We start from the raw sequence: 23835 nt of genomic DNA on the forward strand, positions 1-23835 counted from the left end.
GTCTTGTTCCTTCAGGGCTCCTGACACTGCATGGCTAACGATGGAACAAATTAGGTGAACGCTGGTTTTACCCCTGCTTTCACTACAGGACCAATCTACTCTTTTTCTGGTCAAATATTTCTCTAATGACATCCTTTATAAAATTTTTCCTACAAAATTCTTCACTGCTAATAATTTGTGGCATATTCATGTCCACTGTGTGCCTCATTTCTGCCTTTTAGATCATCCAAAACGAAATCTATGGAAATGATGGCATTCTGCAGCTCAGAAATAAAGCACCACTGATGGAATACAGATGTAAAAAAGATGGGCCTTTCTGTAAAAGAGCCGTGATATTTCCAAAAGACAATTCAGCCTTTTTTCTTCCTTCTGATCAATTTTGAATTCGGCTCCTTTTCTGTTCAATGTATATTTCTAAGGCACATAAACACACACATATAAAATGTAAGTATGTATAGCTACAGACAGGCTCTAAATACCTCCTTCTCCCTCAGCTTCTTCATAAAGAGGTTGGACTGCCCCTGAAGGCCCTTGTAGCTCTAAATCTATAATCCTGTAATTCTAAGACTGCACTAAAGTGAATGAAAACAATACTAAAAGGCATCCACATTCAGATGAACCTCAAAGACTTTTAGGTTCAGATGTGACGTGTGATAAAATCGATTTCCTCCTCTTCTAGTCAGAGAGATTATAGACTATGGATGTGTTCAAAAAAAGTGTATGCATGCAAATATGTACATTTATATATATATATACAAATATGTTTATGTGTGGCAACACTGATACACTGTATGTGTGTGTGTGTCCCCAAAATCTTCTTCTAAAAGGCTTTTAGGACACTACTGGGTATATACATATGTATCTGTACACATAGATTATATATGTATGTATGTATACAATAATGGACCAGCTCTAAAAGTTTCCTTCCAACTTCATATCACAATCTGAAAAATAAGAATTATTTTATTTATTTGGGTTTTTCTGGTGTTCCATAATGTTCACTACCTCAGAGAAAAAAATTCCAGCACACTAGGAAAGTTTTCAGATGGATAAGCTCAAAGATCCATCGATACACTGAATTATTGCTTCATCACAGTTTTTTTTAATTGCCTCAGAGCCCTGTGAATAATTTAAATGTGGAGTAATACACCTACCTACGTGGCATGTCACATGAACATGTTCCACGGTTCTTTCAAACCTTCATCTCAATACTCTCGGTTGTTTCCAAGCCACAAAGTTGGCTCTGTACTTTTCAATTTTGAATAGTTTGCATTTTCCTCAATTTGTAGGTTGGCAATCATCAGAACACTTCTAATTTTCTGCTGGCCTAAGTTCAAAATGACTGCTACCAAACGCCCAATGAGCTACATATTTTCTCTTCAGTTGCCTTTTTTGCAAAGGCCAAGCATAGCAACATCCTATGACAGATGTTTTGACACACTATAGGAAAAAAACACCAAAAGGGGAAAAAAAATCCATCAAACCCCAGCTAAGGGAAACGACCCTGCTTCATAAAATGCCCACTTTCCAGAACGCTCTGATAAATATTAGCCTCATTTTGGAACCAGGTTTTGTCTTGCCAGAAAGCTTAGACACAATCTAGGTCAAATCTTATTAAAAATGAGCACCAGAGGTTTGCTCAAATTATGTGCTAAGATTTTGGTTGCACCAAAGTTTGCTTGAAAGAAGCACAAGATTAGAAATCTAGGAAATTTGAAATAGAGGAATTGTCGATGTGAGGAACGTATGGCATACTGGACAAGGGACTGGTCACTGAGTCAGGAACACATTGGTTTCCAGTCCTGCCTTAGAACATACTGGTTAAGAAAATCTTTTGTAAAAAAAAAAAAAACAAAAACTCATGAAATCTTCAAAGAATACGAATTACAGGGGACAGCTAGGAAGCACAGTGGATAGAACACCAGGTCTGGAGACAGGAAGTCCTGGGGTTCAAATATGACCTCAGACACTTCCTAGCTGTGTGGCAAGTCACTTAACCCCAATTGCCTAGCCCTTATTGCTTATCTACGATGGAAGCAATATTAGAACAGAAGGAAAGAGTTGAAAAAAAATAATACTAAAACAATTGCTAATATGTATCTGGAAAAGGGAGTTTCTTCACTGAAGATCACCAGATCTATGAAATCACAGATCTGGAGAAAAAAAAAAATTAGTACCTCCATGCTACACTTCTCATTAACCAGGTAAGAATAATTAGCAGTTCTCCATTGTATATTTAAAGAGTTCAGGAAAATCCCAAACTGCTCAATACTGTTCTTATTCCAAGTTACCAAGACAAGAGAACAGGTGTTGAGATAGATATCAATCAAGGGAACTTTTAGAAAGGGCTCTAGCTTTTAGAAACTTTTTTTTTTTATTTTGAGGATAAAGGGAAAGGGGGGGGGGACAAATCAAGTAATTATCCACTGACAAGACTTCAAAAGTTCACGCCAAAAATGACATAAAAAACTGAAACATTTCTCAGCAGGAAACAAGATGAGCTTTCAGAATCTTCTGGAGAAAGGTGAAGAAAAAGCTGAAATCGTGAGTCATTGCAGGTCACTTTTGACCTTCTCTTTGAATGGAACTTTTTTAAGAAGCACAAGAGAACAAGGCATCAGAATTGGGGAAAAAAGACTTGGACAACCTGAATCACAGAAATTACGTAGATACAGTATTCAATTAAGAAAAGAAACAACTTACAGATAGATTTTTTAACAGAAGACAAGACCTTCAAAGGCTTGTGACTCATAAAAGAAGTCAACAAACATTTATTATGAAATGGCCTCATACGATGCTCTGAGCTAGGTAAAGGAAATATAAGGGCTGATGAATTTAATAGAGGAGAGAAGAAGTCATGGACATGAATAATTATAGGACAGAGATCGAATATGACAAGAGAGGTCTACACAAAATGCTATAAGATATGGGGGGGTAGGGGAAAGGGATCATTTCTAGCTAAGCAATAGGAGGATTTCATGGGGGGCACCTAAGGGGGTCTTCAAGCCTGAAAAAGATTTCAAGGGACAGAGATATGTTGAAGAAATAAATCCAGGAAAAGGGTACAATTTATATAGAGGCATTGGGTTTGTAGGAGAAGGCAGGGTGAGACTAGGGAATGACTTTATTGCTAGAATTTAGAATAAGCAAAGGGAGAAAATATAAAATAAGGCTAAAAAAGTAGTTCAATGCTAGCTTACAGAAGGACTAGAATGCTAAGCTAAAGCATTTGTATTTTATTCCATAGACAATAGAAAGTCACTGAAAGAGATTAAGAAGGGATGTTGGACGTTATCTCCTTGGTGCTGTCAAGTCATTATTTAATTGTGTGGGGTTTTCTTGGCAAAGATGCTGGAGTGGTTTGCCATTTCCTTCTCCAGCTCAATTTTACAGATGAGGATACTGAGGTATACAGATGAGGATAGATGAGGTAGAATTGGGTGACTTCCTCAGGGTCATCCAGCTAATAAATGTCCGAGGCCAGGTTTGAACTCAAGAAAATGAGTCTCAAGATTTAAAGTCAAGCTTTCCTGTTGCTCCAAGAAGACTTATTCCCAGAAAGGGAGCTAACCCAATTTCTGCCCTCTCATTTTATTATTTTAAGATGACTCTTCCTCCAACACCCATCCCCTCCTCTTAAGTAGGTTGGACCATTTTTTCCCATTCTCTCTAGGTTCAGAGATTTAAACTTCTAAATGAGACAGTGTAGTAGAATGGATAGAGAGCCAGTCTCAAAGCAAAGAAGACCTGGGTTTAAGTCTCATCTCTAAGATGTAATGCTGTGTGCCCCTGAGCAAATGACATACCACATCCCATGCACCTTCCTAAATGGTAGAATAGTTACTAGTCTGCTTTGGCAAAGGAAGGTCCCTCACCAGGAATTTTTACACCAGTGAAATCACAGGGGCAACTTTCCTCCCTTCAATCCACCCTCCAGCCGCTCCCCAAATGGCCACAAGCAGCTCAGAGAACATGGAGGAGGAAGTTTTGGAATCTGGTGCCTGTATACCCATTAGATTGTAAGCTCCTACATGGGGAGGGCACAGATTGTCTTTTAACTCTTTTTGTATCTCTAGAACTTTGCGTAGTGCCTGGCACACAGTAGATGCTTAATAAATATTTATTGATTGATATATTATGTTGAAGAATCACAATTCTGAATGTAAGAGAATGCAGGCATATGCTACTCCTTAAGATCATGAGAACAAAACACACCAAAATCTTAATGCTAAAACTTGGAAAACACCATTTTCTAATAGGCTCCATTTGTTAGCTATTTAAATATTTCCCCAACTATTCATGAAATTTGTCAGTATAATTTCTGAATTCCATAACAAGTAATGGTTTTACTAACTGAAGTAGGAACAACAGAAGTGTTTATGGTGTTAATTGTTCAAAATTATTTTCAAATTACACCCATCTTCATTCTCATGAAGAAATGATTACAGAGAAATGAGTATCAACAAAAACAAAAATAAAACATCTTTGGTAAATGAGTCATGTAAAAATAAATCTGGGTAGCTCTTTAAAAATTATCTCCATTCATATATAATTAAACATATATCTTTTGACAAAATTAAAAAATCCATAAAGCAGTATGTAGAATGTGAAATTTTAAATGAGAGTAATAAGGTCCCAGTTATGTATTTGGTAGATTATTATTATCCCTTCATAAGTGATTCTAATGCTTTTTATGTTTATTCAAAGAATAACATTTATTTAATTATTAAGTGAAACTAGTGTTTTCACATCCTATACACCACAGATTTTACTCTGGCTTCTAAATAGATATAAAAACAAATATTGCTGGATTGTTTTCATTTTCTTTTAATCACAAATAAGATTTACAATGTCTGTTTTCTATGAGGATGTGATGACCTTTATAGAATAAATGAATTATTACTATGAATGAGGGGGGGATGGGAAGCAAATTTAAAACTTCTCCCTCATTTTTAATTGAGGAGGGTGGTTCTTAGAATTCACAATAATGGAAGATATTCTATGGAATGAGGCACTAATGTTCTGATGCTTCTAGTAGTAAGTAGTATCCCTCGTCGCCCGGCCATTTAGCAAGAGAACTTACAAATTCTCACCTACGATGTTATAATATTCATGATTTCTATTTTGCTACAATCTCTCGTGCTATGATTTCTCCCTCCTCGTGCCAACATTTCCCTTGACTGAGACTCCTCCTCAATAAAGATTTAAGTGCCCAGCACGTGCCAGGCATGATGCTGAGCACCAGACCCCGATGCTCTACGTAGATGAATGAACAGAAGACACTGTCTATCTGCTTCAGCCATGACAGTGATCAGTTAGTGAGAGCTACACACTTAGTATCATTGGGAGAATCTGTAGACATTAATGCTTCATCTTGTCTTAATTTTTTCTTTACACTCTCGACTGGACTCGAGTCCCCCCAGATCGGGGACCTCCATCTGTCAGCCTAACCCACAAAGACTTACCAGTTACTCAGCGAAGAAATATGGGTTTTATTCTTTATATAGTCTCCTGTAAGGCTTGATTGAGTCTGGAAAATGAATAATTTGTATTAAAAACCAATCGTTTCAATGATGCTTTTTGTTTCCCGATCTGACATAAACAAAACGTCCATGTGTGTCTTTGGGTCCCAACAAGGGCAGCGTGAAATTAATCACCAATAGCGCACTGTCTGGCCAAAACAATGTCAGTCTATCATTCTAGGCAACCTTTGGACGACCAGGAGCACGGCCAACAAACGCTGCATCGGAGCGTCCGAGCCTTGAAGAATCAGCAAACTGTAAGGTCTGTTAATAGAGGACACAGATGAACTGTTTACTGACAAGCATTCTCTTCTGGGGCCTATTAATCTGAATTACATAAATTTGCTGAAGCGTGCGCCCTATTTGCATAAATTTTATTCTGAGCCCATCTCCATATGTGGATTAGCCAAGTCAAGCATGGACCCTATCCTTGGGTTATCTGATATGATTTGAGTTTTACAAACGAATGAGGAAAAAAAAAACGAGGGGGAAAAATGTATGTGGTCGTGTCTCTCCACATGGCCCCAGGGACTTTACTGTTAATTCAGCATAAAGTAGAGAATTAGCAGTATCAGAGGCATCCAAAGGAGGACACAAAACACTCTGAATCTTTGGCACGCTGGCAGATCAAGGTGGCTGCTTGGGTTTGACCAACCCTACTGTGAGTGTCATTAGGAATAGAATATTCCACTTGGTGTTTGGTTTTTAAAAATATAAATATATATATATGCAAGACTAGCCCTATGACCCAGCCTCACTAAGGCAAATGTCTTCAGTAAGTTGCGCTACATCCCTGATGGATCGCACCCTTGTCTCTTGGCATCCTGCTCAATTGCTCCTTTCCTGATCCTCAAAGGGCTCAGAGCTCCTTATCCTCCTTCCGCAAATGAGTGACACTGATCTTGCTTAGACTCTGTTATCTAACCATGAAAAGCCGCTCAGGAGAATGAAGAATCAATCTCCAAAGGGGGCCAGTGTCCTGCCTCTGACACATCCTTACTGGCCCTGGACGAGTGGCCTGACCTCTTCATTCTCTAGGCACGTATCTGTAGGGTGCAGAGAAGATGCCAGCCTGCACTAGCCCAGAGATTCTTTACTCACGACAGGTCCAATTCTACCCTCAAGGACCAGAATAGAATGAAAACTCCTTCAGGGCAAGGATCTGCCTGTGCTCCAACCTCGAACAGAGTACTTTAATTTAATCATGTGTTATTAGTTATTAAAATGAATAATAATTAATGGAATAATTGCTTATAGAATTGAATTGAGTTTCCATGGCAAGACTTCTCTTTCTTCTAGTACTGGAAATGCTGTGAAGTGGAAGAGGGATTAGAAGTGTTCTTGGTGCCCAGAGACAGAGCTAACAAACAGCAAGGGGCAGAAGCATAAAGGCAGAATTCGCCTTCATGAAAGTGGTGCAGTGGAGAGAGGGCGAGACGATCTTGAATTAAAATCTGACCTCTGACACTTACTAGCTGGGTGATCCTAAGCAAGTCACTTAACCCAGTCGGCCTCAGTTTCCTTATCTGTAAAATGAGCCAGAGAAGGAAATGGAAAACCATTCCAGTAGCTTTGCCAAGAAAACTCTAAATGGGGTCATGAGAGTTGGATGCAACAGAAATGACTGAACAACAAGGTCTTCAAACATGTATATTTGTGACCTATACTGGAGTGATGAGATTGCAAAAAGAAGATACTAACCGTAGGGACAAGCCAAGTTTGGAGAGGAGAGCTCCTGGATTCAAATCTGACCCCAGACACTTCCTAGATGTGTAACCTGGGGCAAGTCACTGAATCCCAATTACCTGGCTTTTACCAAGTCATTTAACTCCAATTGCCTAGCTCTTACCATTCTTCTGCCTTGAAATCCATGATTCTAAGACAGAAAGTAAGGATTTAAAAAAGAAGTTCCTTTCAAACTGAAGTTTTGTGATTCTGTGAATTCTCTTGTAGGATATCAAAAGAATCCAACTTACAAGATGGCTAGATAAGGAACAGGGCACGTGATATTCATGCACATAGGACTGAACCTGAAAAAGATGAGGCCTGGGACTTTGACCTGAACCTTGGTCATGATTGGATTCCTTTTCATGTAAACTAAAATAATTTTTCTTCTCTGCTCTTTAGATGCTGCTGAGTAGCCAACTCTTACTGCCACGGTCAAATGTCCTGTCTACTTAGAGTTGTCTGCATCTCAGCCACAACTATTTCCTGAGGGTTAGAAAAAAATCAGCACAACTGCAAACGAACAATAAAAAATACAAATTATGATCTCATGTTGTCTTGCAGCTTCTCCTCTAAATTTCAGCATGCCCAGGGTACCCTGATTTTAAAGCAGAATTTGATCCTCTGTTTCCCTCAGCTATTATCTATTTCTCTTCTCCCTTCCATGGCTATACCAGGTATTCCATTTTTTTCACACTAATTTCTTGCTTGGCTTTTTGCAATCTGAGTTCTTTGCTTCCTGTTCTACAGAAATTACTCTTAGAGGAATAGCAGTAATTTCCCACTGACTAAATCTTTTCTATACCTCAATCTTTTGGTCATCTTTTCCACTGCCTTTAATATTTTAATCATCACCCCTCTCCTCTATGTCTTCTCTTTTTTTCTGGATAAATATATCTTCTACTCCTTTAACATTGTTCTCTATATCTACTTAGTTTCTGTGGCCAATTCCTTCAACCCAACATGGCTAATATCTAATTCTCCACCATCTTCCTCTTGCTCCCACATCTCTAGGCTCTTTAACTTCTCTATGCATATTAATGTATATTACCAATTCCATAGATATCCAGGTTCAAAAAATTAGAATGTCATCTTTGTTGCCTTCCTCTTCTTCATTCTCTATATTTAGTCTCTAAGTTCCTCTTTATTCATCCTTCACAATGCTCCATCTTTCATCATATTATTTTCCTCCTTAAAAGATATAACTTTAGTTCCCTATAAGAATAAACTCCAACTCTCCATCTTAGTATTCAAGGCTTTCTTTTTTTTTTCTTTGACTGGTTTCTCTTTTTCTCACTTATTCAGATTTTATCTTGGTCTTTATTATTCTTTCCCCATCATCTAGCCTTCTTCCTACCTACAAGGTCTTATGCTAAATAGAGTGGAGGAAACAAAGAAATAAAACACTTTTCATGTGTTTTTATCTCTTACTCTTTCCCAATATTAACCCTCAATTCTCACCAGGCAGTTCTTACTATTCTTTCCCCATCATCCAGCTATCCTCCTACATATAAGGTCTTATGCTAAATACAGTGGAAGATGCAAAGAAAAATGACACTTTCCATAGTCTTTAAGCTATAGACAGTAAAGAGCCATGGAAGATTTTTAGCAGAGGAATGGTGAAGGCATACTTTAGAAGGATTAAATTATGTAGGTAACTCACAGGATAGATGGAGAAGTGTGAGAAATTAAGAGTAAAGAAACCCGTTAGAAAAATACTACAATTACAGGGGTCTGGAACATGATAAAATAAGGACCTGACCTAAGAGGGGGGCAATGAAAAGAGAGATATTAGTGTCAGAGACACGTGGACAGATTGGCAGAAATTTGTCGACTGGTTAGCTACAGGCTTGAACTGGAGCAAACGGTCAAAGATGAGACCAAGGTGAATTCATCCCTGGGTGAATAGGAGAAATAATAGTCCTATTAAAAGATGATAGGACCACAGAATTTAATATGGAAAGTACCTTAGAGGCATATAGTCTTCCCATATATGTTCTTCCTATTTGCTGCACCACAGGAAAGTATATTGGTTTGGGGTAGAAAATAGAAAAGGAAGTTTTAGAAATTTTAACTATGAATTGATAGAAGACATCAAGGTGGAAATGTCCTGTAGGTAGTTACTGGCAATGAAATATCAAAGCTTGAGTAAGAGTTGAAGACTGGTGTAATGCAGACAGAAGGACTAGGCTAAGCTGTTGGAGTTCACAAAACCTCCAGGAGTGAAGGTATCTGGAAAGAAATATGGAATCCCAAAACAAAATCTCAGGAATGAACAATTTTTGGTGGGGTGGGAAGAAAGAATCTTTGAAAGGGAAAGAAGACTGGCCAGTGAGGCAAGAAGAGAGCCAGGGCAACTGAGGACAAAAGAAGTATAAGGAATAAAGGATTACAAGGAGGAAGGAGGTGAGTCCTGGACCGGTGTCCAATGTTGCCGGGAACCTTCTAGCATCTCCAGTCCATTATTCTTGCCATGTTTTCCTTCATGGCTTTTTTATTCCATCTTTACCCCCATCTACCTACAGCCAAAACCCTCCAGGTCCTCTTAAGCCTGTTAACCATTTCTACACTAACCTCTTTGTGATTTTCAGGCTCTTGGCTTCTTCTTCTCTGCAACTGATTCTATGCACCCATCATTTCGGTCATATTGCTTGCTGTCTTAGGAATGACTCCCGATTTGCATCTTAAAATAAACTAAAATATTTCTCAAGACCCTGTGTCATTTTCGCATCTCGCCTTCCCCTTCCTGTATGAATCTCCTGCTATATTACAGATTTCTGTTTTTGGCTCCTTCTAAGTAGTTCTCCTTTTTGACTTCATACTATTTACCCATGGGTATATCTCCGTGCTTAGGATCATACCATTCTCTTTAAATGGGAGGATGCCTTTTCCCATCAGCATTCCCTTAAGCCAGGTAGCCCTATCTTAAAAACATTTTCAAAAACCATCTTTAATCTTTTTTAAATGCCTTCTATGTTCCCGGCTTCCCTCATGAAGCCGTTATCTATTGATATTGCACGATTTTAGTCACTCTGATCACTACTGCAATAAAAAGAATAAGAGTAACAACAGCTGACATTTATCTAGCACTTTTGGCTTTCGAATGCATCTTCATCATTCCTCTTTGAAGGTAAATTGTACCCATTTCCTTCATGAGGTTCAAAAGGTTAAGTGATTTTCTCTCAAATTTCACAACTGAAAAAATATAAATATCAGAGTCTGGATAAGAATCTATATCTCTCCTGTAGTGCAACCAGCATTTCTATACAGCTATCATTAATTACCATATTGGTATAAATACAGCCTATAGTTTACAATTCCCCTTTCCTGTCTCTGGTCTCACGTCTCCCCCAACAAACAACAAAACTTGGCTGCCATTAAAACCTGACTATTGTGACTTTTGCATTCTTAGCAGCAAAATAATGATCTGAACAATGAAAAAGATGAAAAAATTTAAAATAAAGCCTGTATATTAATTGAATATATTTAAAAGGACCAAATAAATGAAAAGTCTTTTATAAGTCATAAGCAGAGAGCCTCAAACTCTCAAATCCAGACTTTTCTGCACTGCATTTGAATTTGAAGTCTAAGGTCCTTGGTTCAGAAGACTGACTTTGCGAAGGTTTATAGCCCCTACTTCACAGGCTTGTGGTGGGGCCCAAACATATATAAAGGGCTTTGCAAACCTTAAAGCACTATATGAAAATAAATGCTAGCTAAGATTATTATTATCATCAATTATCAGGTCTTAGAAAAGTCATTTAAACCTCCCTGACCTTATTTTCCTCATTTATTTAAAAAAAAAAAGAATGGAGATTGAACAAGATGATCTCTAAAACCCTTTCTATCTTTAAATCCAGGATCTATGTCCATCCACTCCTGAATGGAAGAGCTTAAGGATACAGTCTAAGGGCTAGTCAGTTCATCCTTGCAAAACAGTGTGCTGCCATAACACAGATTTGGAGAGCAGCCCATGCTGATCAGATGATAGATATTTTCACTGGTTTCTCTGTAAATCAGAGCTATTAACAGAACCTCTATGCTAAATAGGAGCTATCAGTAATGTGGCACAAATTTTATCTGCCAAGCCTCACTTTTATAAGCCTCACTATCTGCCTACTGAAGAGGTACTGTATTATGGCACTGTTTACACAACCATTATGTATTTATGATGCTCCCTTTCAAAGATAAATGCTACATTTAGAGAATGAATTGCATACAAAAACTATCTGGATTGGGAGGATGCCAAAACAAATGGCTGGTTTAACTACAAGAACCCCACCTGCTAGGGATCTTTCTCCCCACCAAAACAAAGAGACCAATAGACCCTTCCTTTGTTTATTTGGCAATCTGAACAGAAAAAGAAAAGAGTAAATGATGATTGCCTTTAGAAAGAATTCTTAGTAATCAAATAAGTGTTTCTTATAAGATATATGTGTATACACACACATATGCTTCAAGGATCCTTGGTTTCACTGCTCTTGGGATATCTCCCATCAATGCAAATGTCATAATAAGTGGTCTTTTTCTCCCATTTAAAAAAATCATATTAACAAACATTTATTTTCTTTTCCCTCCCAAGTCCTTCCATCTAGAGAAAAGCAAAACCCTAGAAACAAATATGCATAGTCAAAGAAGACAAATTCCCACACGAGCCCCGTCCAAAAATGTCTATTTCATTTTGCATCCTGAATTCACAATCCCCAGGAGATAGGAAACAGAATTCCTCTTCGGCACTCCAGAATTATGACTGGTTATTGCATTGATCAGAATTCTATGAGTCTTTCAAAGTAGTTTGTCCTTACAATGTTGAAATTAGAAATTGTTTTCTTGGTTTGCTCACGTTATTCTGTATCACACTTTGTATAAATCTTCCCAGGTTTCTCTGAAACTATTCCTTTCATCATTTCTTATAGCATAATAATAGTGTTCCAATAACACTTGCCAATTGGTGGGCACTTTCTCCCCTTATTTCCAGTTTTTTTGTCCAGCATGGAAAGAGCTGGTCTAAATATTTCATATTGATAAATTGTTTTCCTTAGCAGATGGTTTTCATGAATTGCTAGGGTCAAAAATAAATCCATTATCTAGGGGTCAAGGAGATTAACACCTCCTTGGCTACGCTGATTCTTGGATGACCAATGCAGTTTTTCTCAGGACTTCTACTCAAAGCCCTTTTAAGCTGCTTCACTAGATCAGCCTTCAAGAAATTAAGGTGGGGGGTACCTAGGTGGCTCGGTGGATTGTAAGCCAGGTCTAAAGACATATCCTGGGTTCAAATACACGCTTCAGATACTTTCTAGCTATATAACCCTAGATAAATCACTTAACCCCCATTGCCTAGCTCTTACCATTCTTCTCAGTTAATTCTAAGAGAGAAAGTAACAGTTAAATTTTTTTTTTTAAAGAACCTAAGATCACATGCAGATGTCAATAAAAAATTAGAGTGTGACTTAATGGACAATTAATTTAAATGAATGACTAAATTTAAAGCTATAACTAAAAAGATTCAAATTCTTAAAACTGAATTCAAGTGATAAAATGTCATTGAGTTCAAAGGAGGTCTCCAAACAAAGGGAAATACTAAAAGTAAATGAGGAAGTCCTCTATTCCCTTTATTTTTAGACAACTAAAAAAATTTGAAATCGAAAATATCTTTGCTTCTCCTTAATGTCCTATACACATACTGACTCTGTTGGCAAACATTTAATCTGAAATTTTAATGTCATGTTAATATAACAGACTTCAGCTAACTGTTACAAGTGTCAAAATATGTGTTTGGGTGGGAGGCACAAATTAACTAAGACATTTGAAAAGGAAAGCATGTTAAAGGACAATAAGATCCTCAATAAAAATATAAATACACTGAAGTCCACTTTCTGTTTATCCCAATTTCCTCAGCGAAAAGCTCTTCATTTTTAGTAGAACTAAAACAAAAGAAAATGAAATATCTGGTCCTATCACACCCCTGGGTATGGGCACAAGGAAAATTTACTTATTAACTGGATAGCCAATAATACTCAATTAACTGAAATTTTTTAATTAACTTCACACATCTTGAGATAACAAACTAAGCCTAAAGCACCAAACAAATGTAAGGTAGCAAAGTTATTAGGACTTCTCTTCACCCATTTGCCACTGGAGTAAACCAGGTTTCATTCTTCATCTCACCTCTTCTATCCATGCTTTTTTGCTGGTGGTTTCTCAAATCTGGAATGCACACCCCCTTAGAATTCTTGGCTTCCTCAAAAGCATAGCTAAGGTGCCACCTTTTTTATATAAGGCATTTTCTAATCCCTCGTCCCTGTGGTTAGTATTTCTATCTTTTGAAATTTCTTCACATATCTGAAAACGTGTTGGCTCATCCCAATAGAATGCAATTTCTTTGAGGATACAACTCTTTAATTTTTTGTCTTTGTAATCCCAGTGTCTATCATATTGACTTGCAGGTAGTAGGCATTTGATAAATGTTTCTTGAATTGAATTAAAATATTATTACTACTTCCCTACATGGAGGGAAAAAACATTGCAAGCTTTCTTTTGAATCTTTATGTTTAAATTTCTTTTGAGAGTGCCTCATAAGAACATCTCATGATGGACCATAAATGGGGAGCCCATCATAGGTTTATTTCATATTCCTCTTCTTAATCTGGAAAAGGGCTCTGGGTGAGACTGAATGTTCATCCCTCTACTTTCACATCCTGATTTTTCCCCTTTTAGTCTCTGGTGCATGTGGTTAAGAAGGCATTTGTAAGAGTCTTCTGTATGCTTTAAATTAGCCTACCACAATTCTGATAATGATACACTGTTAAAATAAGAAATGGGCACAGGAATGACTTTTCATTATGAGGTGTTTCTAATATAACTTTTTTTCCCCCACTTATTTCTTTTACTTCTGCTATTCTATCTATAGACTATCTTCTCTTTTTATTCCTGACTTCCTAGTTCTTGGTCTTTGCTTCCTTCTGTCTTGTACCTGCTTCTCCCTATCACTCACTATTGCTCAGGGTTCCCAAATTCTATCTATGGTGGCCTGGGGTGGAAGAGAGAGGAAGAAAGCAATATGGCGGCTCACAATACTTGGATAAGGACGACAATATACTTCTAGTGAGATGGGAGGGCCACCAGGCCTTACCATTTACCCTTCCATTATATTAAAAGGTACTCTGAACTTTATCATCTATCCCAAAACTCTTCCCTTCAGAGAAATGCCATTTCACATTCTGATGTACTCCAAAACTACTATACTTCCAGGCCTTATTCATCCTAGAGGTGAACTTTTTCGTGTGCTGGCTCCCTCTATTAGAATTTGAACAAAATAGGGACCAACTTGCTTTTCTCTGTATCTCTCTGAATGTAGCACAGTGTTTGGCACACAAAAAATACTTTAAAATTATTTTTCATTCATTCATTTCTCCCCTTTCCTCCCTAAACTGTAATACTTACAACTGAATTGTCCTTCTTTTCTTATCTCTTTCATCATTCTGATCACACTGAATATTTGTTGTTGATGAATAGGTTCTTACCACTAAGACCAAATCATTAATTCACAGTATGTTAGAGTCAGAACATATCTTAAGAGGCCAGCTAGTCCAACCCCTTTCTTTAGTTTACAGATGAAGAAATTAAGGCTTTGAGAGAGGGAGTGACTTCTCTTTCACTCCAAATGAGAGAATTGGGATTTAAACCCAGATATTTTGACCCCAAGTCTGTGCTCTTTCTGCGACATTCATAGTTATCCTTGTTTTCCCCAATCATGAATTTGGAGATGTCTTGACTCCAAATCTAGCACGACTGCACCAAAGTGTCATTTAGAATGAACCTGGAAACCCTATAATGTTCAAATGCATCTCAATGCTTATTTTGGATTTCAATTTATATGACTTTCAAATGCAAAGATGTACCTGTTAACATTGCAAATGACATTGAAAAATGACCACAGACTATCTTCTTTAATATTTCCTTATCATGGGGGCAGCTGGGGGCTCAGTGGATTGAGAGCCAAGCCCAAAGACAAGAGGTCCTGGGTTCAAATGTGGCCTCAGACACTTCTTAGCTGGGTGAACCTGGGCAAATCACTTAGTCCCATTGTCTAGTCCTTACTGCTCTTCTGCCTTGGGACCAATCATACTTGGGACCAAACATACAAAAGGTAAGGATTAAAAAAAAAATCATTATTATACTCATTGAAGGTTCTCTTTAGGGCTACAAAGGGAATTTTTAAGGGGATGTAGTTCAATTGGACCCATTAGAGATGAATCCACCTCTTTGTTTCTAAATTAAAAAAGGTTCTGTTCCATAAGCACAGGGATCAAAAGAATCATTTTCCATTTACCTACTTCTTCATCTATGGTTGTATAAAGATCTCTTCTCTATCTCTGGAATCAATACTAGGAATTACATCCTTTGACCACTATGCATTTCCTGCATGGGTTCTTACACTTCAGAGAAGACAAGAAGAAGAGGAAGTGAAAAAAAAAAAGAATAAAGACGGTCTCACTGAGATTATCTGGAACTTTATTTGGGGAGTATGACTAGTGGCCCAAATGTTAGGAAATTTATTCCTACTCCTTTGTTGATTCACTGAGTGACTTTGTCAAATCGTTTAACAACTCTGTTTAGTTTCTCTTGCTGAAAAAAGGTGTAGGGGGAAGAGTGGGGAGATAATATAGGAAATCATAGTACTTCATATTACATAACTCCTCCAGTATCATTTGTCATTTTAAATAAAATAAACTCTTCTTTCTATCTTACTCATGTCCCACCTACTAGTTGTTAAACTCATTTCTTCCTATCCTGCCCTCAAAAATAAATTATATAGCATACCAAAATAATTTCTGGAAAAAAATATGGCAGTTTCATCAAATAATGGCTAGCCAATGAGAGAGACTAAATCTAAGCACATTTTATAAAGTCCTGGTAGTCAGAGGGAATGAGTTAGGACACTTACTGACTGCATGGGGAAGGCTTTCCTATTTATTAATCAAAGGGTCTGCTTCTGTGGCACCTCTGCTCTAAGGATCCCAGAGAGCACATGAAACCCTCCTAACACAATAGGAGGTGTTATTATCTCAGTTTTGCAGTCATGGAAGTTTAGAGGCATTCTTGCGGATAGTTGCAAAGTAGGTTTGGAGCTCAGCTCTTCACCAGGCTCTCCCCACCCATATCAGCAAGATGATGGCAGTGCCCAGCCAAGGTCTTAAGAAAGAGAGTCTGACTGACACAAAAATGGATTCTTCTTTTTTTGCTACTTATTTTCTTAAAGGCTTATCCTAATTCCTTTCAGGCCAACAACCATTTACAAGCATGTCACGAAGTACTGGGTCTCAAACTGTATTATAAAGTGGTAACCATCAAAATAATCTGGCAAAGGCTAAGACATAAAGTGGTGGATCAGTGGAAAAGATATACAATACACAGTAGGTAAAGACCACAGTAATCTTGCAAAGATCTCAGCTTTGAGGACAAGAACTCACTATTTGACAAAAACTGCTGGAAAGTAGTTTGGCAGAAACTAGGTATAGACTGACACCTCACACCATATACTAAGATAATGTCAAGATGGGTACATGATTTAGACATCAAGAAAGATACCATATAAGCAAATTAGGGGAGCATGGAATAGTTTATTGGTCAGATCTATTGTAAAGGGAAGAATTAGTGACTAAACAAGAGAGAGAGAACATAATGGAATGAAAAATGGATCATTTTGATTACATTAGGTTTAAAGATTTTGCACAAACAATCATGGCACTAATCAATCAAGAAAGAAGCATTTGTTATGGATCCACTCTGTGACAGGTACTATGCTGTTTGCTGTGGTTTCAAAGACAAAAATGAAACAGTACCTGATCACAAGGAGCTTATATTCTACCACCAAGGACAACAAGACTACAAATAAACATATATAGAACAAACACAGAAAGAATACAAAGTAGGATGGATAGGGAGGGCACTAAGAGTCAAAGAGATTAAGAAATGCTTCATGTTGAAGGTCTGAGCTCTGTGCTAGATTGAACAAGAAGTCGTTCTCACGACTGAATTAAGACCATTGGGGGGGAGGGGGCAGCTAGGAGGCTCAGGAGATAGGGAGCCAGATCTAGAGTTGGGAGGTCCTGGGTCAAATCTGGCCTCAGACAATTCCTAGCTGGTGTAAAAATAAGACTCTAATCCAGGACTTCAATCCCCAGAAATCCTTGCTCCACTTCCCCAGAATGCCCTCTAATCTCACTGAATTCTCACCTGGGCCAAGAGCAAGATGGGGTATTTAAACTGGTTGTGAATAGACTCAGGCTCTTTGGACTTCTGTTTTGGAGCAGACGTGCCTCTTTCATGATGTGAGGTTATCTTGTCTAGGCCTCTCTGGCCTAGGCATGTGCTTTCTTATTCTATATTTTCTTTAATCCTTAACCTTTAATAAATCTCATAAAAATATAATACTCCTTGCAGAGAGAAACTAATTTCTACATGCCTCAGTTTCCCTAAATTTTAATCTTTACACTGGGTGACCCTGACCAAATCACTTAGCCCCAAATCACCTAGACCTTGTTGCTCTTCTGTCTCGGAATCAATTCTTAGTACTAATTATAAGGCAGAAGGTAAGAGGGTTTTTTTGTTTGTTTGTTTTTAAAGGCCATTTGGGATGTCTGATCAATTGCCCATTGCATTAAACTGTTGGTTTCTCCCAATTCAAAAATTACCTGGATCAAAGTGAATTTTGGAGAAGGGTTAGAGATAAGAGATACTCAGAATAGAAATGTAGTGATTAATGTCACTGAATTTCTGAGGAGAGAATTGTTGATTTTTCTTTTGTTCATTCTACCACATGAACCCTCACCTCCTCTAAAACAAAACTTATTTAATTCAGTTAAAATTCTGAACTGATGAAAGTACTTTAAATTATCCTCCAAACATCAAAGAACTATATGGGGAAACTACAGAATCATAGGCTTATCAACCTAAAAGATGGGAGAGAATTTAGAAGCAATCTGGTCCAGTTTCTCTCCTTTTATAGATAAGGAAACTTAAGGCCCACAATGGTTAAGTGGCCTGCTCAACAGTAAGCATCAGAGGGAAGATGAAAACCCAGCAACTTGGACTCCAGAACGATTATTTTTTCTTCTCTACTGTATGCTTCAATTAAATTAAATTGTCACAAGTACAGAGGAAAATCAGATTTATATTCTTAATAGGGAAGATTCTCTCATCCCCCCCCTCCCATAAAATGTTAACTTTTTTTTTTATTACATCTTCAAAATATCCTTCCATACACTTCTTCTATAGATGCCCCAAGTCACAGAGCTGATCACCAGGGTACCAGGACTGTTGTAATTCTCTCTGAAGTAAAATTCAGAAAACACTAGATCTCAAAATCCAGTGAGACTCCACTAAAGTATTATCCAATCTCCTTTCTTTGGACCAAGATTTCTTTTCTTTTTCCTGTTTCTTAAATGAAGGTGACAGCTCAAATGAGTGCAGAACTTTTTATTAGTGGAACCACAGCTCCTTTCACCCCATGCCACAACTATAGCAAGCAGCTTTGAGTTTTTAAATTCCTTCAGCAGGTTTCCCCTGTACACTCTAGGATCAGTCCTCCCTTTTCCGAACTTCCTTTCTCTGAATAACTAACCCCACCCTTTTGATGGAAGCCTTTTGAAGGAACAACATTAAGACCAACATCCTGGAAATACTTGTTTGTTGGTTACTTAGAACAGAAGGAAATCCGGCAGTCATTTCTTCCTATCTCTCTAACCCCTGCTGCCATACCCCTAGGACTCTGATACTGATTCAGCCACAAACCTTTCCTATGAAAAGTCACTTTGAGTACGGAAGCTATGGAAAAGCAGGGCATACCAGAGAACTAAGTAAAATAATGGAAATAGCCCCAAATTTTTTAAAGGTTAATTTTCTGGAAATTGGAGTGTTGGTTCATTTTGCTGAATAACCAACTAATTTTCTTTGTCTTTTATCCTTGATTATAAAGGATAATGGGTAGCTTCACTAGGTTAGTGAGGAGGAAAGGAGATACTTGGAAATGAAGGAAAAACAACTTGGAAAGCTATCAAAATGAAAAAGGGGGCAGCTAGGTGGCTCAATGGATTGAGAGCCAGACCTAGAGGTAAAAGGTCCTGGGATTGAACTGGGCCTTAGACATTTCCTAGCTGGGTGACCCTGGGCAAATCACTTAATCCCAATCATCTAGCCCTTACCGCTCTTCTGCCTCAGAACCAATACACAGCATTGGTTCTAAGACAGAAGGTAAAGGTTAAAAAAAAAAGAATGGAAATTTCATGGAAATAAAAACAAGAATTCCAGAGCTTGAAGTCTACTTCCAAATTGGATAAACCTTAATATTATTACCTAAAATCAAGAGAAGTAAGATTTCAGTTTCAATTCTGCCTCTGGGAAAGCAATAGTCTTGGTAAATCCCCTTGAAACCTCTCTGGACCTTGGTTTCCCCAACTGTCTTGTAGACATCTTTAAACATCATGTCCAAAACTAAACCCTAAACCCTTCCCTTTTTCTAACTTCCCTATTACAGTGGTGGGCAACAACACCCACCTAGTGACCCAGGCTCACAAACTCTGTGTCTTCCTCAATTCCTCATTCTCTTTCACTCCCCATTTCTGGTCGGTGGTTGAGCCCTTCCATTTCCACTTTCATAATATCACCTGCCTACCGGCTCTGCTCTCCTTTGACACTGTCATTATTCTGGGTTAGATTCTCATCACCCCATGTCTGAACTATTACAACAGCCAGTTGTCTGGTCTCCTTCAAACTTCTTCCCACTTCACTCAGCTGTCAAGATGATCTTCCTAAAATGCAGAGCTGATCACATCACCCTCCTCTTCAAAAAATTCTAGTGGTTCTCCATTGCCTCCAGGGTCAAATATGGCATCTTCCATTTGGATTTTAGCTCTTGGAGAATAACCACGGCCCCTCCAAGCATTCTGGTCCTCCTACCCCTTACTGAGCCCTGCATTTTGGGGGATTCAATGATTCTGTCCTCCTTGTTAGTCCTTCACGCTGAATTCTTTCACTGGCTGTCCTTTTATGCCTAGAATGCTCTCTTCCCTCATCTCTACTTCCTGGCTTCCCTGACTTCCTTCAAGTGCCAGGCAATGTCCACATTCTGTGATTTTTCAGGTCTTCCTAAATGGTAGTGCCTACCCTTGGAGATGCTCTCTAATTTATCCTGTATGTATCTTATTTGTACATAGTTATCTGCATGTTGTCCTCCATTAGACCAAAAGATCCTTGAGAGTATGGACAGCTTGCATCCTCAATACTTAGCACAGTGCTTGGCACATAGTAGGATCTTAATAAATAAATCTTATCTGAAAAGTTGACTATAAAATGGAGAGGTAAGATTAAGTGCCCTAGATCTAGATATATGATTTTTCTTTTTTATGATTCTATTATTCTCACAAGGTCAGTCACTTCACCTTGTTTTTTTTTTTAATATTATTATTCCCTTCATTTCAATTCTATCTTCCTTCTCTTCTTCACAACCCCAAATTAAGATCTAAAAACTAATAGTCCACCTATGGGAGTGGCCCAATAAATGCTTGCTGGTCAACTGACTGAATCAGCCTCCTAAGGCTTTAAGGAAGAGGTGGAATTTCAGGAATGTTTGGGGGATGGATGGTTAAAGGGAGGCACCAAAGCAAAGGCTGGATGACACATCAAAGTAAGCAATAACTAAGGATTTGGAATTTATTCTATAGTGTCACTCCATCTAGCAAGCCCCGGTGGCACACTATATTAGGGAGACAGAGAGTAAAACAGTAATAAGAGAGACAGAAGGCAGCAAGCATCTTAACAGGGCCTCTGAGAAGTAGCATGGTAGAAATAAACAGTGCGGGGAAGAGATTTCAGCAGCCCTGATAGAGACAGCCAATGCTACACCACCCTAAGGCTGGTAGCAAAAATGGAGAAGATGGAGATATCAGAAAGCAACATGTGTTGGCAACAGATTAGAGATGTGGTTTGTGACTTGTTTTGCCATATCTCAAAAGAAGAACTAGGAGAAATATACTAGTGTAAATTGCAAGGGATTCAATTTAGGTTTGATGTAAGGGAAAAGTTTCTAACACTTAAAATAGTTTTCTCAAAGTGGAATGGGTTTCCTCAAGAGATAATGGGCTCCCCATCACTCAAACAAAGGCTAAATGAGCATTTAGCAGGTATGAAAAGGAGACCAGATTGGAGTCCCTTCTAGCTGAAATTCTGTGATTCTGTGCCTCAAGCCTTTCCCAACCTCATGAATCCCATATTTCTTCTACCCTAGGGCTTAGCTTAATGGCTTCCCCACCTGATGTGTGGGTTTCTACCATCCCTCCTTGGAGGACTTAGCTTCTTTGCCTCATAGCTTTTGCCTGTGGAAAGAACTTTTGTCTCCTCCCCCTTTTGCTATGTTCCTTGAAATAAAAATTAAGGGTACATTTCTTAAACCACTAATGACTACAGGCTTTAAGATAATATACAAAAAAGTTACAAAGTTATAGAACTCAGAAGAATATTTCTTAGTCAGCCTTGAAGCTAGTTAGGGTAGCAATTAATTAACACAATTGTCCCTCTCAGGATAAGCTGATAACCAGACATGTCATCATTATGCTATTTCACTCAGCTTTAAATCCTCCATCCCTTTCCAACTCCCTGGGAGATTCCTCTTCCCTGGGATTGGAGGGCTGGAGGGTGGTGCGCTTGATGCCTCTAGAAGAAGCTATCCTTTTTATGAGGGCAGAATTTAGAATCTTCAGCTAACTTTACACTTCCCATAAGTGCAAATCTGCTTGATATGAGCTCCAAGGAATACAATGCCTGCATGTTGGGGTACCGCTCAGCTGCCCCACAGAGGTTTTTAAGTTGATCTCCATAGCTAGATCTCAAGGGGTCTAGGAACTTGGGTAAGGAAAAAAAAAACTTTACCAATCTGTAAATGAAATTTAGGATTTCCTTACATTATTTAAAAACATTATTCTAAGAGGAAATCCACAGGCTTTCCTGGACTGCCCAAGAAGTCCATAACACTCATATACAAAAAGGTTAAGAAATCTTAGATCCTAGAACCTAGATCCTATCCCTAAAGTAAACTGAGTTACTCCTATCAAGGTTGGAGGCTGAAGTTATATGTAAAGTCCTAGCTGAGAAGATTGTTTGGAAAGCTAAGAGCATCTACCACAAAACATTTTTTTCAGAGAGCAGAAGCCCCAAATTCATTGAAGGAACTTCTATTTCCTCAGTCTCCTATCTATTCCCTGACCTTCATCCTATCCCTCCAAGGGAAAAAAAAAAAGTCCTCAGAGGTTTCAGGCCCTGCATTTGAAAACCTCACCTCACTGGTTTCCTGAACAAGAACTAGTGTTCTTTACTGAACCTCCAAAAGGCTGCCTCCTATGCTTTTTTGTATTGAACCTTTTTCTTCCCTTTGGAATGCTGGTATCTGCTTGATGGAACATCTGTACCTGGTCAGCTGGTCAAATCAGGTGGACCAAAGGCCCATTAAAAGTAAAGAAGCTTAAAGTTATAAATAAACTGATTACAGACAAAATCCCACAGAAGGATTGCTCCCCAATTATCTCCTCCAATTGGCAAAGTTAGGGCATAATAAAAGTACTCTAAAGATTAACAATTTTGGCAAGCTCGTTCATCTTAAACCTTTTAAATTGAAGAACCCTTTCATGTGCAACCCCAAAGCTTTTAATAAGAAAGGTCTTTCCTTAGAGGAAACCAGGTCTGTTCATATTTGTGGCAAAGATTTGAGGGGCCTGTCAAAAAGAATTACAGAACCTACTTTTAACTATCCATAATGCTTTTACTGAAGAAATGATGTTATCAAGTCAAATGCTCAGTAATATTCTAAATTCATAGCTTCTCCATGTTACTATAAATAAACACTAGACATTCTCAAACATTTAATTATTCTTTAGCTAAAGAGCAATACCACTAAGGACCGTTGGCTGAATCCAGAAAATGGTGGAGGATGGGGAGGATCCTTCTATTTAAAGAAAATATATAAATGCTTTATTGATGCTCTTAAAAAATTGGTATTGCTTCCCAATGTATCTCCGCACTGTCATGCAGCAATAGAGCCCTTCCTGGGTAGTCTTTTATTGGCAAAGGGACTGATGGGAAGTGTAGATTTTCTCATGTGTAAAATAAGATGGAGGAAGGGGCTAAAGGTATAAAGAATGGAAGTCTGGAAACATCCCTGAGAGGATGGAGTGATGAGGTATGGAGACATTTGCAAGGAAAGGGTACTGCTAATCTGAACTGAATATATATATATATATATATATATATATATATATATATATATATATATATATATATACCCGTCGGGCTCTCTAGTCTAATTTAAGAAATAGACAGAATTTGCTACCCCCATGAGATTAGATGGATTTATCCCCTGCACTCCTGCCTGGTAAACTGGCACTTTCTACCCTTAAACCTTATTTATTTGCTGTCTATTTTTTTAAATGGGTTTCTGTCTCCAGTTAAAGATAAGTTGATTTTTACTGTGTTTTGAATGAGTGTTTGCTATAAATGAGTAGATTACATTATGGGGAAGGGGAACTTCTGGACA

At 38.1% G+C, this 23835-nt stretch overlaps 1 protein-coding gene across 1 annotated transcript in view; it reads right to left on the reverse strand.

Moving 5' to 3' along the window:
• Positions 1-23835, reverse strand: part of LOC130456950 (uncharacterized) — a 126974-nt gene that overhangs the window by 45015 nt on the left and 58124 nt on the right. Inside the window, exon 4 of the mRNA XM_056814736.1 lies at positions 5466-5530. Coding sequence (XP_056670714.1) covers positions 5466-5530 — 65 coding nt within the window. The remainder of the gene's footprint in view (positions 1-5465; positions 5531-23835) is intronic.

Source organism: Monodelphis domestica, chromosome 2, assembly GCF_027887165.1.
Source record: "Monodelphis domestica isolate mMonDom1 chromosome 2, mMonDom1.pri, whole genome shotgun sequence".
Lineage (NCBI taxonomy): Eukaryota > Metazoa > Chordata > Mammalia > Didelphimorphia > Didelphidae > Monodelphis > Monodelphis domestica.